The sequence below is a fragment of the Carcharhinus amblyrhynchos genome, chromosome 12 (genome assembly GCF_965287045.1).
Source record: "Carcharhinus amblyrhynchos chromosome 12, sCarAmb.v2.hapA, whole genome shotgun sequence".
NCBI lineage: Eukaryota > Metazoa > Chordata > Chondrichthyes > Carcharhiniformes > Carcharhinidae > Carcharhinus > Carcharhinus amblyrhynchos.
In genome coordinates, this window is record NC_137335.1 from 85,002,267 (window position 1) to 85,026,521 (window position 24,255).

General features: G+C 42.4%; 1 protein-coding gene across 1 annotated transcript in view; it reads right to left on the reverse strand.

The window, feature by feature from the left end:
• col12a1a (collagen, type XII, alpha 1a) overlaps positions 1–24,255 on the reverse strand; it is a 257,960-nt gene that overhangs the window by 192,401 nt on the left and 41,304 nt on the right. Inside the window, exons 9-12 of the mRNA XM_080200857.1 lie at positions 21,983–22,273; positions 20,331–20,933; positions 16,548–16,820; positions 7,762–8,034 (exon numbers count right to left, since the gene is read on the reverse strand). Of these exons, the coding sequence (XP_080056983.1) occupies positions 7,762–8,034; positions 16,548–16,820; positions 20,331–20,933; positions 21,983–22,273 (1,440 nt within the window). The remainder of the gene's footprint in view (positions 1–7,761; positions 8,035–16,547; positions 16,821–20,330; positions 20,934–21,982; positions 22,274–24,255) is intronic.

The following is a 24,255-nucleotide window of genomic DNA, read 5'->3' on the forward strand; positions in this document are numbered from 1 at the left end:
CATTAAGCAGCACTTTGCCAAAACAAACCCTTGTAGAATCAACTCTTCTTGATTCAATTTTAATCTTGAGACAATGCAGACAGTGCTTTCCACGGTTCAGGGTCATGACTTTCACTGCCCCCGCCCCCACCCCCTCATATCCCCATCTCCTTGCTTCTCTCTGTGGGATGATTTCACGCAATTTACTTCTTCTGAATAATTTGCTCCGCATAACCAAGTTCTTTTCTTAAAAATTCTACTTTTTCTCCCTTTCTCTCCCACTTGTGCTGCCAGTTACTGAGGTTTCCTTTAAAATACACCCTCTGGGATTTCAGCCAAATTACTGTATGTCCAAGTTGTCAAGTTCAAGCCCAGATATTAGGTTTTAGCACAATAAAAATGTTCTGTCCTTTATTCATTCTGGGGCTGTCCGTTTGCTGGCAGTTAATGCCCGTTTGTAGTTGTTGGTTTGATGCAACTGAAGTGGACTTGCTAAGTTATTTCAGAGGGTCGATCAGTCTGGAGCAGACCAGGTAAGGAGTCTTGTCCTTATGGACATTGACGAGCCAGACGGTTTTTTTAAACAACCACTCAACAGCTTCATGGTCACTTTTACTGGTGCTAACTCTTTATTTCCAAGGTTGTTTTTTTAAACTGAAGTCAAGTTATCAAACTGCTATGGTAGGACTTGAAGAGACAGTTGTTCTTTACATTAGGACTATTATGTTACTAAAAAGACAGCTACGTTGTTGAAACTTTTCATCTTGCACTCATCAGGACAAGAATGCAAAATCTCCAATGATCACAACAATTTACACTTTGAGGAAGTGAGTGCTGGTTGGTTGACAAGTTGAGTCTGCAGAAAGCAATTATAAGCTCCCCAAACTCTTGGGTAATTCAAAAAAGGTACAAGGCTTGAACATATTCCTTTTGTTTGCAGATAATGGTTCCTAATGTAAGAATATATGTCACTTCGGGCAAATGCAAATGAGCCAAGTTATCAGCTCAATGACTATTTTAAATTGGTTGTTTGTGTAGCTTATTAGCACACTCAGGATTGCTCAACTTGCTGCCCAATTCATAAAAACTCTAAAATTGGGGTGTTGCTGGAGTGGAGGCCAATGTAGGTCAGTGAGCAAAGGGTTCTAGTAAACGATGACTGAGGAAGATTGAAATTGGACTGTACGGTAATATATAATGCAGGTACAGGATCTAGACTGCATCAGCAACACAGTCCCTAGAGAAATTCAAATCAGTCTTCATTGCTTCTTCTGAATTCAGTGGGAGAAATATTGAACAGATGTTTGTGTCCTTTGCGAAGCTTGCGGAACAAGAACTCAGGCAAAAACAAAATACTGCAGTTGCTGGAATCTGAAACCAAAACAGAAAATGCTGGCAAATCTCAGCAGGTCTGACAGCACCTGTGAGGGGAGAATAGAGCCAACATCTTGAGTCTAGATGACCTTTTGTCAGAGCTCTGGGGAAGGGTCAGCTTGATTCAAAACATTGGAAAAATTCAGGCAAAACATCTGCAATATCAATAAGCGATAGTCTGGACAAGGGATGTCCCAGATGGTGTGGGAGGGAGGCGAATTCTTGCAAGCTGTGCCCAGCATACCTTTAATTCTATCTTTTACTCTCATTCTATATTTCTAAACCTCAGTTCTAACTCTGGAACAATGCTTTAATTACCACTCCACCCCCCCCCCCCCCCCCCCCCCCCGCACCACCACCCCAGCTATGACTGCAACACTACATTCTGCACCCTCTCCTTTCCTTCTCTATATACCATACGCTTTGTATAGCACGCAAGAAACAGTATTTTTCACTGTATACTAATACATGTGATTATAATAAATTAAATCAAATCAAGTCAAATCAAATGATGTCCAGGGTGTGGAACAATATCTTTCCGACCAGGTCCTATTTTCTCAACTCTCAAATGCCAACATTCCAGGGGAGGACAAAGGAAAGGTTTCAAAGCTCTCCTTGAAGCCCAACAGGATTGATATTAATGGCTGGGAGGAGACTACAACTTCCCATTCAGAATGGTGAAAACTGCCTTGTATGCAAAAGCGATGTAGGCATAAAATATTGTGAGGTTGCCGGTGCGATCTCCTTTTCTAATTCTTCCCCCCACCGCCAGTGACCCATTGAGGTTCCCGCTCAGGAAGGTCAGGAATATAATTTTAATACCTTTAAATATTATTAAAAGGCTTCCCTGCCTTATCATTCCCCCACATCAAAAATTCCCACCTTGCCAATGACACATTGGCAAAATTTACAACTGGTTTTGAAAAGACGGGAACCAGGCAAAGGGAACCCTTGGAGCACACAGGTAAGTATAATCCCTGGGGAGGGAGAGAGACAGGATCAGGCAGTACCCTGGCACCTCCCCCAGAGATTATTGCTGGGGGAGGTGCTATGGGGGTCCTCTGGGGAGCTCCATTGCAGGGAGCGGGTGTCCCCTGTTGAGGGAAGCCCTCGTGCATGTGGGGAGGGCCTCCCCCGTGTCTGTGGGGAGGGGGTCTCTAGAAAGGAGGTTACTCCCTTGTGCATGTGGGGAGGTGGGAGGCGTTCCCCCATGACTGTGGGCAAGGGAGTCCCTGTGTCCTGGGGGAATGGGTTCCTTCTGTGTGTTGGGAAAGCGGGGGGGGGTTTCATGTGCCTTTCACACATCCAAATTTTTTTCTGCACGGAATGCTGGACTACCTGGCAAGAAAAGCTGACCTCAGCCTGTCAACTACTCGCTGAGTTTCTTGCCACAGACAGCAGACAATGGAGAATTCCAACCAATATGCCCTTTAAGCTGTATCGCAAAGTCTTAATCGTGAAACTGAACAGCGACAGGGAAAGAAGGAAAAACAAGCAAACCCTGCATTCGAGGCCCCACTACCTCATGGAACATCTCGCCCCATGTAGTCAATGATCTGTGGGTCAAGAATCAACCTGCTCAGTCACATGAAGACCCATGGCAGAAACTTGTGACCCTGAGAGGACATTATTTTCAAATTGAGGGACAGGCGACCACGTAGAGAAGACTCGGCAGAGACTAAAAACTAGGCCTCATCGATACCAGAGTCATGAATAAATCCAACAGGGAATTCAGGAAAAATTGATTATAATGTGGAACTCACTTCAGTGATTGAGCCAAATAGGATGAATCAAATTAAGGGGGAGCTGGATAAACAGATGTGCCAGGATTTTACAGCCCCTCCTGTCTGGGGGGATATTACGGTGCTGTCCAAGCAAATGGCAATTTAATTGGCCTGCTACATTGGCGGCAGCACAAACCACGACAGGTCTGTAAAATACTAGCTCTGAGGGAGAAAGGAACTGAAGAAAACGTTGATCGAGTTGAAGAGGCTGGCCGACAGCTCAAGAGGAGCATAAGCACAGGCCAATTGAGTTGAATGGGCTGTTTCTGTTCTCTACATTCTACTTAACTCTAAATGATATGTGGCATGTGCAGTTACATGACTTATGATATAATGCCAGCTGCTTATGACTCCCTCTCCAACTGCTAATGTATTGTTAAAGCTCTCAGACTGCAATCTATCTTTTGTTTCAGTTAACAGCTGCTTGTGAGGGCATTCCCAGCACAGCACTTATTTTATTCTCAAAAGATGCCATGAAAATACCGTTCTGTTCTAACTTTGCCTCCAGCCTCAGTCTTGTGTCTTGCAGGCTGATCCACAGGGGCCTTGCCTCATTTTTACGATGTTTTTGCTTCCAGGATTCATATACACAAGCTCATTCACACACAATCCCGCAGGCACATGTGGACACACGTGCACACACACACACACACATACATCTATGATCTTATAAGTGACGTTATAGCGGTCTATAAAATAATGAGGGACATAGATCAGCTGGATAATCAATATCTTTTTCCAAAGGTAGGGTAAGAGAAGAGAGATACAAAAGGGTTCAGAGGGGCAATTTTTTCACGCAGAGGGTGGTGAGTGTCTGGAACAAGCTGGGACGGCATGGTGGCACAGTAGTTAGCACTGCTGCCTCACAGTGCCAGGGACTCAGGGTCACGGTCTGTGTGAGGTTTGCATGTTCTCCCCGTGTCTGTGTGGGTTTCTTCTGTGCACTCCAGATTCTTCCCACAGTTTGCAAGACATATTGGTTAGGTGCAGTGACCCGAACAGGTGCCAGAGTGTGGCGACTAGGAGAATTTCACATCAACTTCATTGCAGTGTTAATGTAAGCCCACTTGTGAATAATAAATAAACTTAAAAAAAAACTGCCAAGTAGTAGTAGAGGCGGGTACAACTTTGTCTTTTAGAAAGCATTTAGACAGTTACATAGTTAAGATGGATATAGGGGGAGATGGCTCAAATGCAGGTAATTGGAACTAGCTTAGGGATTTTACAAAAAAGGGCAGCATGGACAAGTTGGGCTGAAGGGCCTATTTCCATGTTGCAATCTTCTGTGACTCTAAACCTCTATGACATGCACGAGCTCACACCCAAATGCACATGCTTACATACGCACACATGCACACACAAGCTTGCACATGCATACACATAGATAAACACAAAGGTACATGCACAAAAACAAACGGCACACTCATGCACACAGAAACACAACACACATTCCACATTTTAATGGGGTCACCTCAGGACTCTGGGTAGGTATTGCAAGTAAATCTTTCTGTAAGCTTTAGGAAGTGACTGCCATACTGGTTTAACTTTTAGTGGGTGGTCATTTATGAAAGCACCCAGTGGAGTTTTTCTCGAAGATGACCATTTTATTTTGCCTGCTCTTTGGTGTCAATCTGGCTCAATATTTGCATCCTCTGAAGTAACGATTATGAGATCAAGTGCCACCTGGGGGCTTCAGTCAATAATTTATCCCATAGTAAGGGGCTGTTGTGTTCTTCAGACGTTGTTTGTGAGATGTCCCATCCAACAGTTCAGGCAGAGGTATAGGATCTTTACCAAGTGCTCAGGCACTTTTCTTCAGGAGAGAAGGGGGGATTCCTCAGCCAGCATTCAACCTCCATCACCAGAAACATTCACTCCCTTCACCACCCATGCAAAGTGGCAACAGTGTATACCATTTACAAGATATACTGCAGAAACTCACCAAAGCTCCTTGGGCAGCACCTTCTAAACCCATGGCCTCTACCAACTAGAAAGACAAGTACATGGGAACACCACTACCTGGAATTTCCCCTTCAAGTCACTCATTGTCCTGACTTAAAAATATATTGCCATTTTTCACTGTTGCTGGGTCAAAGTTCTGGAACTGCTTCCCTAATGTACCTAATGTACCTGTACCACATGGATTGCAGTGGTTCAAGAAGGAAGCTTACCATCAGCTTGTCAGCATGGTGGCACATTTGTCAGCACTATTACCTCAGTGCCAGGGACTGGGGTTCGATTCTGGCCTGTGGAGTTTCCGCATGTGTGTCCTCCGGGTGTTCTGGTTTCCTCTCACAGCCAAAAAAGATATGCAGTTTAGGTGGATTGGCCATGCCAAATTGCCCCTTAGTTTCCAATGATGTGTAGGTTAGGTGGATTAGCCAATGGGAAATGCGCAGGGTTACAGGGATAGGATGGGATGGTTGGGCTTTGGTAAGATTGTCTTTCAGAGAGTTGGTGCAGACTGAATGGGCTGATTGGCCTCCTTCTGCTGGTCAGGATTCTCTGGTTGTTGAGGGCAATTCGGAATGGGCAATAAAATATTGCCATGCCCACGTCCCATGAATGAATTTAACAAATTTAATTGGCTGTGAAGCACTAAAGAATGTCCTAAGGATTTGAAAGAAACTAATGAAAAAGAGAGATTTGCATTTATCTTGCTTTTCAGGACTGCTGTGCATCTCAAAGTGCTTCAGAAGCAATTTTTGAAGTGTAGTCACTCGTGTATTATAGAATACACAGCAGCCAAATTACACACAGCAAACCCTCACAAATAACAATGTGATGATGTCTGGATGGTGTGTTTTTTGATGTTCAGTGAAGGGTAAATATTGGTCAGGACACACGGGGGAACTCCTTTGCTGTTCTTCAAAATAGTGCCATAGGATCTTTTACACCCATCGGAGAGACAACTCCTTGGCTTAATGCCTCATCCAAAAGACAGCCTCTCCAACAGTGCTGCATTCCCTCAGCACAGCACTGAGTGACAGCCGAAATATCCTGGGTGGGACTTGAACTCAGAATCTTGTGACTCAGCTGTAGCTGGCATAGTGGAAACGTCAAGTCTTTCTTCTTTATCCTTTTGTATCTTACTGCTGCTTAATATTTGCAAAATGCATGAAATGAAACTTGTTTACAATCACTGTCATATTGTACAGGCACATACTTATCTAAGGCTAATGGAGCAAATTAAATTTGTCATCTGTCTGTTTTTGAGGTGAACAATTAACATTCTTTTCCTCAGAAATGTATAAAGTGTACACGATTTTATCTTTCGAAACCTGAAATCCATTTCATCTAGGCCTCATCATTGTCCGTTGTTGCTTTTTCTATTGTCTCCTGGAGTTTGTCCTTTCCCTGCACTCTAAGTATCTGGTATTTGGAAGAAGGTTCCGAAGTGGTGTAATATCTCCATCACTCCTTTTGTCTTCCTTCCAGTACTGGGCTATACTCCAGTCTCTGTCCCCTATCCCACTATTCTGTATCTTACAGTTCCATTTTCAGCCTCTCACTCTGCCCAATGTCCCGTTATGACCTGCTCCTTAAATTGTAATTTTTTGGCTGAAAATCACCAGAAGTCCGTAATAATAACACTGCACAACTTTCCACTCATCCCCTTCTATTGTTAAATACACTGCTTGCCTGCACATATGTTAAGCATTGCTAGATAATAGCAGGTATCTGGGGATGATTATAACACAGCCATCTTAACACAACATCTCAGTTAATTTCACAAACAATAAACTTTAAATTTGAATAGTTTGCCCCAGCCAGGGGTGTAGTAACCATCTTGAAATAATTCCTGCGGCTCTTTGTTTTCATAATATATTGCTGCAAAGTTTACTAGAGAGGATTTAGTTTGGTTCGTGTTTCCTTTTGTGTGTTGACAACATGTTACCTGGTCTCTGACAGTCAGTGCACTCCTGGCTTCTCAATTCTCCTTCCCTTCACTACAAACCTGAAACCGTGAAAACTTCATGCTATGGAAGGAAAAAGTGTCAAAGTGGCCAAATATTTGACATGATCCCATTCTTCTGCCTCATTTACTTCTGGAGGAGCTGAGTGTAGGGCAAGATCTTTCAGAATCTTACCTCAAAGGACTAAATGACTTGGATTAGTTGTTGATAGAATGTGGTCTTGATGTGTTGATTGTGCTTTATTTGTGTGCTCCTAATGAAGGTTTAATTAGTGTAGTGCAATAACTTTCAATCTATTGAGTGATAACCAACAGCTAATTGCAAGAAAAAGACAGACATGAGCTAAAGAGAACTCTCAAGATTCTCAGGATAAGGGCACAGATTGTTTACCTTTTATCTGAAACCTTTGAGGCCGACTGCTTTCCAGTTTTCAGATATGTTTGGTTTTTGGACCTATCTCACATACGTGTGGTTTGCCATTGATTACTCCTCTTCAGACTAGACAAGGAGACAGATTTCAAGTCTATCTCACCCAGAATGGGAATTGAACTCAAACTACTGGCATTATTCTGAACCACATGCTAACCATCTAGCCAGCTGAGCTAACCTTTGTGGGCTTATAGCGCTGTGTAATAGATTTTGATTCTAACAAGGTAATTAAACTCTTTACAATTACTTGTTACTTTAATTGTTTTTGTAAACTGTACCTTCTTTAGTGGTGCCTTCTCCGATGAGTGGATCACCAATAAGAGTTCGGTATTCGGGTACAATCTTTACCAAATACTTGGTGTCTGGGAGCAAGTAGTTTAGGGTTGTCTGTGTCTCCATCCCTCCAACAGTCACTTCTTTTCTCTCCTCTCCAGTGTCTGGGCCATACACTAATCTGTACCGAAGAACATTGCCTGGAGCAGCTGTCCACCTGACCTTGAAACTGTCTGTTGTTTCGTCAAACACCTCCAAATTACTCGCTGGCCCGGCCTCTATGGGAGAACACAGAAAACAGCATTGTTAAGAACAAGGAAAACACAACAGATGCTACATTGAAAGGAGCAACAGCATTTGCTGGTTGAAGACCTTGGAGTTCAGAAAAATGGGAGTGACGTGATTGAAACTATAAGATTCTTGTAGGGGTTAGACAGGGTAAATTTTGGGAAGAAGTTTCCAGTCATGAGAGAGTCTAGGACCAGAGGGCATAGTTTTTGAATAAGGGGGTTCTCATTTGATGATTTGAAGAAGAAATTCTTCTGTCAAAGAGTGGTGAACCTTTGGAATGATTTCCCCAAGAAGCTGTGGAGGCTGAGTCCTTCAATATTTTCAAGGCTGAAATTGATAGGTTTTTAATCAGTCGGGGAATTAAGGGTTACGGAGAGGAGGGAAAAGAAAATAGACTTGCTGAATGTTGGCTCAACCATGGTCGTATTAAATGACAAAGCAGGCTCAAAAGGGCTGAATGACCTACTTCTGTTTCTATTTCTTTTGGTCTTATGAAGACCTGGATAAATAGAATGTGGAGAAAAATCAAAGTCACTCACTCACATTTCACACAATGTGGAACTCTTTCTGCTGCTCATGGAACAGGATGAACCAAAGGTTCAAAATATTACTGGACACATGAATGGACAGCAATGAAGAGTCAGCTGCCATTTAGCTTAAATTCTACCTGCTTGTATCACATTTAAAATCCTTAAAACTTTTCCAGAATTCTCCTGTATGTTCAAGTTAAAACTGGCTCCGTTTACAAATTTAGTGCTCCTCAAAGCATTCAACCAGATCGAGGAAGCATAACATATTGCCGCAAAGACCTTGCCAGTACAGCTTAAGTTCTTACAAAAACATTGACAGTCTGTTCAAAGACCAATGATTTCGTCCTTCAAGATTTGATTTAAAAATGAGATCCTCTATATAGTTCTGTCACTGAGGTTTAGTTTTGGGAAGTTAGATTGTGATATCATTTGCAATTATAACCTTGGTTGAAATATTCTTAATGAATATTCCCTGCTCTGCTATGTATTAGATAGGAAATACAGTAGAGAAACAGGAATTTACGTCAACTGGTCCATACTGCTGTTTGTGCCCCACGCAAGCCTCTTCCCAGCCCTCCTCATATCATTTTATCAGCATAACCTTCTATCCCTTTCTCTTTTGTGAGCACTGTGGCACAGTGGTTAGCACTGCTGCCTCACAATACCAGGGACCTGGGTTCAATTCCTGGCTTGGGTCACTGTGCAGAGTTTGCACATTCTCCCCCTGTCTGTGTGGGTTTCCTCTGGGTGCCCCAGTTTCCTCCCACAGTCCAAAGATGTGCAGGTTAGGTAGATTAGCCATGCTAAATTGCCCCTTTGTGTCAGGGGGACTAGCTAGGCTAAATCCATGGGGTTATGGAGGCAGGGCCTGGTTGGTTGCAGTTGGTGCGGGCTTGATGGACTGAATGGCGTCCTTCTGCACTCTAGGAATTTAAGGATTCTGTGATTCTAACCTTCCTTAAATGTATCAATGTTAATTACCTCAATTACTGTTTGTGGTAGAGAGTTCTACATTGTCACATCTCTCTGAATATACAGATTCCCCCGAAATTTTCAATTTACTTTTATCAGACACTATCTTGTATTTAAGGTTGCTGTTTTTGGACTCCCCGCAGGTGGAAACATCTCTATCATTAGATGATTATATTGCAACACAGATTTGTTTGGGGTAAAGCAAGCTAAATACATTTGTACCGGGATGCTTCCATGTTCCAGCAAGTTACATTAATATTTGCAATATTAGCTTTAAATTGAATTAGCCAAAGCAGTGAATAGTTGATCTCAGTAAAACATAGCCTTCCATTAAAAAATGGATCAGAGAACCTGACAGCCAAGAAGGAGGCCATTTGGTCCATTGGGTCTGTGTCAGTTCTTTGAGGAAATTATCCTCACTCCCACTACTCTCTTTCCCTATTGTCCTGCCATTGTTTCCTGTTCAAGTTAATGTCCAATGATCTTTGACAGCAGCTTAACTGTTCAAACCCAAGATTCTTTCTAACATCTTGTCTAACCCTCAAAACGCAATCAGGTGAAGGTTCAAATATTGTGCAAAGGTATTATGCTACTAGGCTGCTGTGTATCCCACAAGCTATTGCAAGAGATTTGGCAAACTGCTGAAACAACATAATGCCTGATTCCCCATGTGATCATAGAGTATCTAAGGGTTTTAGTCACAAATAACAGTCAGCGCATTAAGCTGCTGCGCTCGAGTGCAAAGGTACATCTGAGGCTCCTCACTGACTGTTCCGTGATTTATGCATGATGTTTGAATGATATGTTTGGCAAAAAAGTTTGCAGACCCCCATGACACCTAAAACTGGAGCCAAGATAATGTTACTGTGTCAGAGCCAGCTGCAATGAGTACTTTGACATACTTTTCTTTTGAGACACGAAAAAATAGTTTATTGTGTTTTTTTTTTGCCTACAAAGAGTGAATGTTACACACGTAAAACATTAAAGCCTCTCTGATTCTATAGAAAAAACAAAGCCTTTTGACTACCTCATGGGCAAGGCTTCTAATTTAGGATTAAGTACAATTCATTTGCCCCTCGCTCTCAAAAAATACATGTGTTGTTTTTTGTGTGCATGACTTGAACTCAACAGAGCTGCAGTTGCAGCAGATTCTGTATTTTATTCGAGAATTTGATCATTATTAGGAAAGCAAAGGTAATTTTAAGGGATTTATATTTGTACTGTTAAACTTTAGAAATAAACTAAGTTTTCTGTGCCTGGAATTACATTTATGCTGGACTCAGATGTGTGTGGCTTGGTTTCAATTCCAATTGTGATTTTACTTTGATTTGATTTATTATTGTCACATGTATTAACATACAGTGAAAAGTGTTGTTTCTTGCACGCTATACAGACAAAACATACCATCCATAGAGAAGGAAAATGAGAGAGTGCAGAATGTAGTGTTACAGTCATACTTGGGTGTAGAGAAAGATCAATTTAATGTGAGATAGGTCCATTCAAAAGTCTGACAGCAGGAGGGAAGAAGCTGTTCTTGCGTCAGTTGGTATGTGATGTCAGACTTTTGTATCTTTTCCTGACGGAAGAAGATGGAAGACAGTATGTCCAGGGTACTTATAGAGGCTTATGGCGTGAAGAATAAACAGTGCAGTGGTTGCTTAGCAACTGGAGGCCATTATAAAGTAGGAAAGCTGTTAAGTTTAGTTTTAGCTGGATATACTGCAGTCGCCGGCAGGACACCAGGGAGTGAACATCTCCCAACTCTACCCAAAGAAAGACTGGACAGGATAGGAGTTGCAAAGCTTTCTAAAGAATCAATTACTATCCAGATAACCAGGGAATTGGAACAGAAAGAATGTCTTAAGATGACTGAAGCTAATAGAACAGAGACCAAGAAAATTCAAGGAAAAGCAAACAAGGTGTTCTAAGGGGCAGTGCTATGGCACAGTGGCTAGTATGATGTGGAGATGCCGGCATTGGACTGGTGTAAACTCAGTAAGAAGTCTCACAACACCAGGTTAAAGTCCAACTAGTACCCAGGTTCAGCAATTAAGGACACAATCCATCTTTTGTGAAAACTCTTCTCGAAACAATCTCACTTTGTTTGCTTCCTTTTACTTGATTGATGTTTTGTGGAAGAATGCAAAGCAGATTTTTTATCCAACAGCCGTGCCCTTTTCTTCGCGTCATTGCAATGTTGACTCAAATGGTGATTGACAATACTTCCTATGGTTAAACTTCCCAGTTGACTCGCTGTGTTGTTTTTTAAGTTTAACCTAGGGGGCAGTTAGTGTTCAGCTTTGCTGGGACCAAAGACAACAATTCTTTCCTCCCCTCCACTACCTCAAGATCAGCTCATTTACAAATCGTGGGACAGAAACCATAATGTTATTGAAATTGGATGAGTCAACTTCATTTAGTGTTGGCTTCCAGTAGATAATTGCACTGACTCCCTGGAGATTTCACAGAGTTCACACTGATTTTTTTTTTCTTCCTCCTCATTTAAACTGGTATGAAAATCAGCAGTTATGTAAAGCAACAATTTTGGATGTCTATGGTTGGCATGTTTATGTAAAGAAAAATGGGACAATGACAATTGGATGTTTGTCATTTAAGATTCCTGCTGAAAATCATCCCAAAATCCTGGAGACATTCCTTTCAGGAATTCCTCTTTCCAGAGGATGAAGGGAGAAAGGGGATAGTTGAATAGAAATTTGTATAGAATACACGAAATGCAGTCTACATTTTTACATTACCCCTCACTGCTAGAAAGATACGTCAACGCACTTTATAGGGTGACAAACTTAGCAGAGGGAGCCAAAATTATTAGTCATACATCACAGAAACAGATCCTTTGGCCCATCATGTCTATGCTGACCGTCAAATATCATTCTATAATAATCCCATTTACCGGCACTTGGACCATAGCCTACTACACCTTGGCGAATTAAGTGCTCGTCCAGATGCTCCTTAAATGTTGCACGAGTACCTGCCTCCACCAGCGCATTCATATTTCCACCCTCCAGATGATCAAATGTTCCTCAGATCCACTCTAAACCACCTACTCTTCATCTTAAACCTATGCCCTCTGGTCTTAGGTTTCCTCTGAAGATTCTTATGATTTGCCCTATCTACGCCTCAATACCTCTATCAGGTCCTTCTCCTTCAGCCTCCTGTGCTCCAGAGAAAATTAACCCAATCTATTCAGTCTCTCCTTATTGCTGAAACTGTCCATCCCAGGCAGCATCCTGGTGATCCTCCTCTGCACCCTCTCTAGTACAATCACGTCCTTCCAATAGTGCGGAGACCAGAACTGCACATAATACTCCACCTGTGGCCTAATCAATGTTTTCTAAAGTTGTGACAAGATCTCCCTGCTCCTATATTCTGGCTAATGAAGGCAAACATTCTATCTGCCTTTTTCACCACCCTATCTACTTGTGCTGCCACCTTCAGGAATCTGTGGTCTTGTACGCTAAGGTCCCTTTATTTCTCAATACTCCCTAAGATCTACCATTTATTATGTATATCCTGTCTGTAAAGGGTCCATTTGGGAGGAGATACTCTTTGAAGGAGCTTTGAGGGATAGGCAGGCAGGTGGAGTTGAGGAGAAAGGGAGGAAGGTGTTCGGATCGCAAAAGGCAAGATTGTAATGTCTGAAAGCACTACCGCCACTCCTGGTCCTGAGAGAGCGGAGAACGGATAAGGGCAGCATTGACAGTGCGGCAAGAGCAGAAACTGCAGAGAGGATGACATTGAAAATGCAGAGTGTGTGTGATTGCTGAAATGTGGTGGAGTGGGAAGTCATGGAATAATTTGGGAAGCCAGTGAAGTTCAACATTATCCAATCCTAATAACATTCAACAACAGCAGCAGCCAATCAGATCTCACATACAGATCCAAAGTAAAGTTTATTTTCCTCAGTTTCACCCATCAACTTCCCAGCAGGAAGCTGTGAAGACAGGCATAGGTTTCACATACTGTATCTGCAAATTCACACTTGCAGCATCAGCATCACTTCAATGATGCAAAGGAACTGGATATTTATCACTGAGAGAATGAAAAGGTAGAATCCAATGAGGAATGGCATCAAAACCCACACTTGATCGCACCCTCACATATGTCATATGATCACATAATCTTGCACTTACACTATGTAAGCTGAACTGACTATCAGAAAACGGGGTGGCAGAGTGGTTTGTACTGCTGTCTCACAGTGCCAGAGACCCGGGTTAGATTCCTGGCTTAGGTCACTATCTTGTGGAATTTGCATGTTCTCCCCATGTCTGCGTGGGTTTCGTCCCACAGTTTCCTCCCACAGTCTGAAAGACGTGCTGGTTAGGTGCATTGGCCAAACAGATGCCAGACTGTTGCAGCTAGGGGAATTTCACAGTAACTTCATTGCAGTGCTAATGTAAGGCTTACTTTGACAATAAATAAACTTTAAAACAGGGCACTCACACTGTTGGGCGTGTACCATAGACCCCAAAACACAAGGAAACAAAAGACCAAATATACAAACAATTGTCTCTGAAGTGAAAAATAAATCTTCCATTCTGGAATCTGAGTTCACGACAGATTGGGAAATGAATGATTTTCACTGGGATGAGAGTGCAGAATGGCTGACCATGCATGATCTTGCATTGCTTAACTTACTACATGTGCCTCTGTGAGCAGTTCTTGTGTTAGGAAGTTGCTGTCTCCACCATTACCTCACAGGGTTCAAGGTCTGGCAACATATTTAAAGGGCACCCAGTCAGTAGCACCATCCCTTCCATCTTTGCATAGCTGCTGCTCCACCCGTCTTTCCTTCCATGGTCATCCTTCATACAACATGCACTGCCATGCCTGGTCTCAAGCATATGCTGGCATTTACAGACTCTCCCTAAAGAAGGCAACTCAGCAGCAACTCACTGTTCATCATGGAAGAAATCAAGCTTGTTAGGTGCATGGCACTGATGTGCAGTCATGAAACTGAATGTTCACATTTCTCACCATCAGGGCACTTAATTTGGAGCAGGAACTTAATTCCTTAATTAATGAATATGCAAGATATGCTAACACACGCAAAAGGGCTTCCTGACATATTTGGTTAGGAAGCTTAACTTGCTTTTAATACAAATTTAAAGTCCCAAGAACTTTATTACTAAGGTTTATTCCACTGTCGGGAAACTGATTTTTGGCTTAAGTTTCTCTGCCTGCCAGGACTGGAAGATTCTGCCCAATTGGGCAGGGATAATGGTGAATTTCAAACACTGTATTGCAAAAGAATGAACGTGAAATCAAATCATAGAGAGAGCAGGATGTCAAGGGGAGATAGTTAGATTATCTCTTGTTGGAGATGCTAGCAGAAACACACACACACACACACACACACACACACAAAGATAAACTTTCCACTGGACAATACTGGTGGCTAAACTAATCAATTGCATACACACCAGCCCAGGAATACTGAGATCAGGGACTGTGACCTGTACTATGCTCAGTTCAAATCTACAAACTCAATTAGGTACTGAAATCACATCTGCGAACTCCTTGATGTGTGTAGCTCAGTCTCACAGCACATAATCCACTATTAACTTGTAGAGTCATTAATGTTATCCTCACTGAAATATTTATAACGGTACTGATATTTATATTTAGAATGATGCATCATCATGCAAGTTATTAAAGGAATGTAACATGAGGACATTCACCCTCTCAAGCCAGTTCCACCAATCAATTTGATCATGGCTGATCTATCCCTTAACTTAATTTACTTGTTATGAGTATCCCTTAATGCCCGTGTCCAACAAAAAAGCACTAGATTTTTCAAATTAATTGTTAGGATGAGGGCTTTGCTGGCTAAGCCAACATTTATTGCCCCTCTCTATTGCCCTTACGAGGCCATTTCAGAGTCAACCACATTGCTGCGGATCTAAAGTCGCATGTAGGCCATAAGAACATAAGAACATAAGAAATAGGAGCAGGAGTAGGCCATCTGGCCCTTCGAGCCTGCCCCACCATTCAATAAGATCATGGCTGATCTGTCGTGGCTCAGTTCCACATTCCCGCCCTCTCCCCATAACCCTTAATCCCCTCGCTTATCAAAAACCCATCAACCCGCGTCTTAAAAATATTTAGCGAGGCAGCCTCCACCACTTCAACGGGCAGAGAATTCCAGAGATTCCATGTGAGAACAGCAGATTTCCTTCCCTAAAGGGAAGTGAATCAGATGGGTTTTTACAACAATCAACAATGGTTCTGTGGTCATTATTAGACTTTCAATTCCAGATTTCCCTTTCGTTGAATTCAAATTTCACCATCCACAGTGTTGGGATTCGAACCCAAGTCCCAGAGCATGGCCCTGGGTCTATAGGTTACTAATTCAGTGACAATACCACTCTGCAATTCCCTCCCCACAACCTTCTGTGTTATTATCCATATGCTGTAATCACTTATAAAATGAAAATCAAAAGATGGTCACTGAAGGAAAAATCAGTAGTGTTCTCATGAAACTGTAATCTTGTAAACTTTGATATTTATATGACAAAAGGTGAGGACAAACACTTTTAATAAAGATAGCCAAAGATGAATACATGCGTGTTTTTTTTTAAATTCAGGAGATGGGCATTGCTGCCCAACTTTGTTATCCCAGGTGATAATTGAGCAGTTATAGAGGGCAGTTAGGATTCAGGGTTGGACTGGAGTCCAGCTCGGGGTGGATGTAGACAATTTGTTTCCATAACAACAGTAACTACACTTCATTGCCTGTAAAGCCCTTGGAGATGCTGCATCATTATGGAAGTGGCTATATAAATGTACATTCTTTTTCCTTAAGGAGAGTAGTGACCCAGATGGGCTTTTACAGCAATTGCAGTTGCTCTTACTCATGCCAGCATTTTATTTTAAGACTAAATTGGCGAACTGTCATGGGTGGGTTTGAGCTCCTGTTCTCTAGATTGTCATTTGGTAAACTAATTACTCCATTCCCATAGCCCCCAACTATACAGTACCTTCCAGGGTGGTATCCTCTCCATCTAAAGGAAAGCTGCTCCCGTCCGAGTACTCTGCAATCACACTGACCAGGTAGGTCGTTCCAGGCAGAAGATCAGTCAGGACTCTGGTTGTTTGGTCTCCAGGTACTCGGATGGAAATGGAGTCATCACCCATTGCCTGCTTGTACTTCACTAGGTACGACAGGACATCTGGACTCGCTCGTGTCCAGCTCACCCGGAAGCTATGAGAAGTTTGCTCACTTGTCCTCAGATTCGTGGCTGGTTTGAACTCTATAGTCAGAAAGAGACACCAATGATTACCAATCCTGTGGAATGATCGAACTTTACTTTCAACTCTTCAACGAATATTTGTGCTGGTCAGAATGAATATTTTCAAAGACAAAGAATGGCATATCATCTGACTCCACAGATCTGCAGTTATATTCATTTGAACTATATATTGTGGGTGGCACGGTGGCAGGAATCGAGCCAGGAATCGAACCCAGGACCCTGGAGGTGTGAAGCAGCAGTGCTAACCACTGTGCTACCGCGCGGCCCAAAATTTTTTAATTTTTTTCTGGATTGAGACTATTTAACCTATACTCCATCATTTAACAAGACGCTAATATGTAAATCAGATGCTGATTATTGAAAGAAAATTTCCTCTTAACATAAAAAAGTTGTAAAGGGAATATTTGTTCTTTCTAAATTTGGTTACTAATCCTGCCAGATGCTAAGTAAGTCAAGCCAAATAGTGACTTGTGAGACATTCCTATCTTGAATTCGCACTGTGCATTGTTAGCATTGTTAACACATTTGTCCGAAATGTATTTGCTAACTTGACTGAAACCCCCTATAACCAACATACTTGGGGTCACCAGTGACCATATACTTAACCAGACTTGTCACCTAAATACAATGGCCACGGCAGCAGGTCAGAGGCTGGGAACTCTGCAGCGAGTAACTCATCTCCTCAATCCCCAAAGCCTGTCCATCATCTACAAGGCACAAGTCAGAAATGTGATGGACTGTACAGCTCCAACAACACTCAAGAATCCCAATACTATCTTGGAAAAAGCAGCCCATTTGATCAGCAATCCATTCACTATATTAAATATTCAGTCCCACCAACACACAGTTACAGCAATATGTACCATTTACAAGATGCACTGTAACAACTCACCAGGGCTTCTTAGGCTGCACCTCCCAAAACTGTGACCGCTGCCATTAAGAGCAGCAGATGCATGGGAACACTATCACTTGCATCTTCCCCTCCAAGTCACACAATATCCTTAAGGGTATAAGGTGGGAAAGTGGAGTTGAGCATCATCACATCAGATCAGTCACGATCTCATTGAATGGCAGAGCAGTCTCAGAGGGCCAAATGGCCTATTTCTGCTATTATGTCACATCTTAGAAGAGAAATTGTGGGTTAAATTTCTGAATTTGGAATATTAATCCAAATGCACTTCACTTAGGCAGGGTGGCTGTATATGGGTTAATGATATTATAAAATGGGGATCTGGGAATTTTCTTCTTTATGTTCAATGGACATGCATAACTCTGGACCTCTGCTCAGTGGTGTTAAAGGCTAGAAATCTAGCATCCATGTGAGCCTATTGGTTTCTGATGCTAACCGATTCTGAAAAAGAGATTTATGTCTAATTGGCATATTGCTTAAATTGGAACTATAGAGATTGCTAGTTGTTAAGAATTCTACTTTAACATGTTTAAATATTTTAATTGGTAAAAGTTATTCAAATTATTTTTGCTTTATTCTGTGTTCTAAAATAAAGTTTATTTTGATAAAAACTTTTGAGTGGGTCAATTGAATCATACCTGAAACGAAACACCTTATGGTTACCCAAATCCCAAAATCAAAAGGAAATATTAGGTTATAACTTGGGGTATCTGATCTGGTCCCTAATATGGGGAAAATACTGGCAACAACGAGGTGAGTGATTTACTGGAGATCGTAAGACAGAGACAAGCTTTAAGTTTTGGACTTGTTGTTTTTGAGTTCAGTGTGTGTTTTGGAGAATGACTTGCTCTCTCCCTGCCTTGCCTGAAATTCCATGTGTGATTATCAACCTGTGGCCAGAGAATCCTCATCAGAGTATAACTTGTTTGCATTTGGAAACCTGCAAAGCTGGAACAAAAGAATTGATCTAGTTTTATATTTTCCGCCAGGGTGAACCTCCACGGGGGAGAGTCTCCGGACACTCACCAGGAGAAATAACCTGTCTTCAAACAAGGGAGCTTTGAATTGTTAGTATTGGAACATTGTGAACTTTATCCTTTAGTTTTATAAGGCGTATCCTCTAAACCCAAATGTTCAGAAACTCTATCTGTTTGTGTGTGTGTGTATGTGTGTGTGTGTATGTGTGTGTGTGCACGCGCGCTTGCTGGGGTATTTTTAAAAGAGGATAGATAATTATACTCCCAGTAAGTTTTGTTTAATCATAAATCATTCATTCTGAGGGAAGCCTGGTCAAAGTCTCTTTTACTCTGGATCGATCAGTAGTGAAGGTACATAATTGGTCATTTTGGAGACTAAACTGTTTCACCCAAGGTGTGAATTTCGGAGTAGTGAGGCTCGAACTACTGCACACTCCTCCCATCCTGACTGGGTACTGCTGAAATGTGTCTGGTTCGGGTTTTTCAAAAGTTGAAGATATTTTGCATATTATTGATGAAAGAAAACATTTCAGGAGAAACTAATGTTGGGTTACAGCACCTATTCTAGATCTCAGCCAATTTTTAGTTCCATTTATCCAAATTTCAGCAGGGAGAGGGTATAACCAAAAAGGCAAAATACTTAGGATGCTGGAATCTAAAACAAAAACAGAAAATGCTGGAAATCTCAGCAGGTCTGACAGCATCAGTGGAGAGAGAATAGAGCCAACGTTTGTGCATGAGTTGCAAAAACCCAGCCTGCAGGTGCAGCAGGTGGTCAGGAAGGCTAATGGGATGCTGGCCTTCATAGTGAGGGGGATTGAATATAAAAGTAGGGAGGTCTTGCTGCAGCTGTATAGGGCATTGGTGAGGCCGCAGCTGGAGTACTGTGTGCAGTTTTGGTCGCCGAACTTACGCAAGGATATTTTGGCCTTGGAGGGAGTGCAGAGGAGGTTTACTAGGCTGATACCGGAGTTGAGGGGGTTGAGCTATGAGGAGAGGCTGAATAAACTAGGCTCGTACTCGTTAGAGTTTAGAAGAATGAGGGGAGATCTCATTGAGACATATAAGATGATGAATGGGATGGATAGGATAGAGGTGGAGAGACTCTTCCCACTCAAAAAAGACAGTAGGACTAGGGGGCACAGCCTCAAGATAAAGGGGGGGCGGTTTAGAACGGAGTTGAGGAGGAACTTCTTCACTCAAAGGGTGGTGAATCGCTGGAATTCTCTGCCCGTTGAAGTGGTGGAGGCTGCCTCACTAAATATTTTTAAGACGCGGGTTGATGGGTTTTTGATAAGCGAGGGGATTAAGGGTTATGGGGAGAGGGCGGGAATGTGGAACTGAGACACGACAGATCAGCCATGATCTTATTGAATGGCGGGGCAGGCTCGAAGGGCTGGATGGCCTACTCCTGCTCCTATTTCTTATGTTCTTATGTTTTGAGTCAGGATGACCCTTTGTCAGAGCTGTATAATGAGCAGTTTATATAACACAACATGTTTCACACCGGTGCCACTGATACATTTCCATTCACTTTTTTTCTGTTTTCTGAGCATGTGGACATTATGCTCCAGTAATAGGCAATGTGAATATTTCCAGCCAAGGTACTGCCCACTCACTAACCTGCCTGTCTGATGGCTTTCACCTCCTCCTCGATCCTGAGGCATAAGGTCTGTGTGAGCTTAGCTGACACACGCTGGAAAGAATCAAAGTCATCCACCTGGTACACATGAGTATTTTCAGGAGGTGTGGCAATAGCCACAAGCTCACTGAACACTGCATCTTTGACTCCCACTGCAAAGATCTCCACGCCTGCTTCTCGCAGCCTCAAGGCAGGGGTCTTGAAGGCATCAGAGGACTTCCCATCCGTGATCAGCACCATCACTCGTGGCACCTTGAGCCTGGCCCCCTTCTCCGGGACAAAGATCTTCTCCCTCACATAGGTCATGGCCCTGCCAGTGTTGGTAGAGCCTCCCCTGTAGGGGAAAGTGCGCACAGCCCGTACCACATCCTCCAGTGTCGAGTGTGTCATGAGGGTAAACTCTGTATAGGGATCCCGGCTGTACTGAACAAGACCAATCTGGATGCGATCAGGGCCAACCTGAAAAGTCTTGACCAAGGTTTCCACGAAGTCTTTGACTTTGGCGAAATTGCTGAGGCCAATGCTATAGGAGCCATCCACCAATAAGACAACATCTGCTTTCGTATTGTCATCTAAGGTACATTCTGTAGGGGTCAAAAAGAAAGAGATAAAATCCACTGTCAGTTTTCTTGTGTTAAAAAGAAATTGTCAACAACTCTTGGGGATGTGAGGTCTTGATGAGTATCATGGAATATAGAGTTTACAGCACAGAAACAGGGCACTCAGCCCAACATGTCTGTGCTAATGTTTATGTGCCACACAGATCCCGCACCACCACCCACCCCCCCCCCACCGCACCTTACTTCATTTAACTCCATCAATATATCCGTCAATTCCTTTCACCCTCATGTATTTATCTAGCATTCCTTTGAAGGTATCAATGCTTTTCACTTCAACCACTTGCTGTGGTAGCAAGTTCCACATTCCACATTTTATCAAAATAAAAGACATTTATTTTGAATTTCTATTGGATTTATTAATGATGATCTTATATTTATGGATCTTAATTTTTCTCTCGCCACATGTGGAATACCTTCTTTTTGTCTACCCCTTCATAATCTTAAAGACTTCTGTCATAGAATAGTGTGCTGTATTATTCTAGCTAAAAGTCTGGACTTTGTGTTAATCTCTGATCCTCTTGGAAGATGGGGGTCAAATATTAGTTGCATAAAGCATCATAGCTCTATGGTATAGGCTGGATGAACCAGAGGGTTTTTTCTGTTACTTGCAAAACTGCAAGAATGAGGCTTCAACCCACAATCTTCTGATTTAGATTTAAAAGTGCTGCCAGGTCTTATAAATAGTGTGCAATTATCAATGAACATCACCACTTCTGAACTTACAATAGAGGGAAGGTCATTGATGAAGCAACTGAAGATGGTTAGGCTTAGGACACTCCTTCGAAGAATCTCTGTAGCAACATTCTGGGACTGAGATTATTTGCTTGTCAATTCCTATGTCAATTTTTTTAGTGAATCACCTTAATTGTGCAACTCCTAATATCCTCCTCAAAGGAGCAACTATCTGAACTACATATTCTCGAATCATCTTTGCAAGGATTGTCTATCTTTCGCCTTTTCTCTGTGCATGATCAATACCTATTAGGTTTTGTAGGGCACTGATGGCAACTTACCAACAGACACCTCAACATGCTGTGTCTTTTCCATTGTCGTTACCGGCTCACTGGATGCCAGCCCTCTCATGGCATACAGATTAATCTGGTACTCGGTTTCAGGAGTGAGGTCTTTGGCCACTAAGGTTCGAGTCCCGGCATCAACATTGATGCTCTGCTCCCGGACTCCTGGCACCATGGGAATGAGATGGATTCTGTAACCAGTGATCTGACCAGGCGATGAATCCCAGGTAATCTTCATGAATTGTGAAGCAATCTCCAAGACTTGCAGATTGGAAGGTGGTTCGACCGCTGCCAGTTCAAGACAAAGTAAGTCATTAACAACCTCCCCGGAAATGCCCTGCATATATAATATAGACTTCCAAACATCTATGAGGTTCAAGTTTTGATTGACTTCATTCATCAGGGTAGATGTTCCAATACAGAAACAGGATACTTGACCCAATTGATTCACTGGAGTTTATGACGATTGCCTCAGCCAGTCCCTATGTAGCAAGTTCTACATTTTCACCATTCTCTGGACAGGGAGATTTATCTCGAATGCTTTATTGGATTTATTGGAGACTATTTGCAATCTGTAATCGCTACTTTTGGACTCCCTGGCAAGTGAAAATACTTCCTTCACATCTAATCTCAGACACATTCAGCATTGTAAAGATCTCAAGCAGGTCACCCCTCAGCCCATTCAGTCTATCCTCAATGACACCACCATCAGCGCCACAGCTTTGCCAAAGGACTGAACCATTCTCATGAATGGGCCTCATCCCAATATTGGCAGCAGAGCTCCTTAACCTTGTCTGGAAGCAGGGGAAGGTGGGCAACCTTGTAGCTCCTCTGTGGGGCCAATCCAATGGTTTTTTTCCTGAACATGCAGGGCCAGACGATGATGAAGAGAGAGGTTATTTTGGGGACAGAGGAAAGCATCTTCCAAGGAGCCTCCGACAGTCACAATAGAGAGCACTGGTGTGACTCCTTACATTGAAGTCCATTGGGCAATGTAACACATCACAGCATCAAAACAATATTGGGACCCAATGAAGATTGTAGGACATGGATTTATGTAAGTTTAAAAAAATCTATTCCTAGGCAAAAGTGTTTTGGATAATTTAGATGCAATTCTTAGAGGACATGAAACCCTCATCCAAGCCTTTAGGCTTTTGGACAAAGAACTTAGAGGAAGTATTCCCAGCCCGCATGCCATGGGAATCATGCAAAGGTCCATTGACCTCAGGTGGGATTTTCCGGTTTTGGGGTGAGCACAACCCTTGTATTTCTTCAAATGTTTTGCAACTTCAGAACACTTCAAAATAATACTTTTGAATAGTAGTCACTGTTGTAATGAAACAAACATAGCAGCCAATTTTTACACAGCAAGCTCCCAGAAATAGCAGTACAATAATGCCCAGAAAAATCTGTATTTGTGGCGTTGATTGAGGGATAAATATTGGCCAGGACACAGAACAACTTTCCTGTTCTTCTTTAAAATAGTGTCAAGGGATCACTTACAACCACCCAAGAGGGAGTATGGGGCCTCAGTTTGAAGTCTCATTAGAAAAATTGGCACGTCTGACAGACCAAAATTCCAACAACTATTTCAGCTTTCCATCCTCCACAAATGTGAACTGATCCAAAACTGCTGTCTTTATCCTAAGTTGCATCGAGTCACTGTCATGTATAATCTTGCACTCATTGACCTACACTGGCTCCCAATACATTCTCATCTCTGCTTCCAAACCTCTCCATGACCTCATCCCAATCTCTGCAATTCGTTCCAGTCTACAATCATCTGCAATCTCTGCAATCCTACTGTTCCAGCTTTTGTGTATCTCTTCACCATTAGTGGCCTTTGCTTCAGCTGCCTTGCTCTAAACTCTGGAATTTCATCTCTGAATATCTCCACCTCTATACTACACTTTCCTCCTTTAAGACACTCATTAAATAGAACATTAGTCGGGCTGCACTTGGAATATAGTGTTCAATTCTGGTCACTGCACTAGCAGAGGATGTGGAGGCTTTGGAGAGAGTACAAAAAGATTCACCAGGATGTTGCCTGGTATAGAGGGCATCAGCTATGAGGAGAGATTGGAGAAACTTGGTTTGTTCTCACTGGAACAGCGGAGGTTGAGGGGGGCGACCTGATAGAAGTCTACAAGATTATGAGGGGCATGGACAGAGTGGATAGTCAGAAGTTTTTTCCTAGGGTGGAAGAGTCAATTATTAGGGAGCATAGGTTTAAGTGTCAAGGGCAAGGTTTAAAGGAGATGTACAAGGAT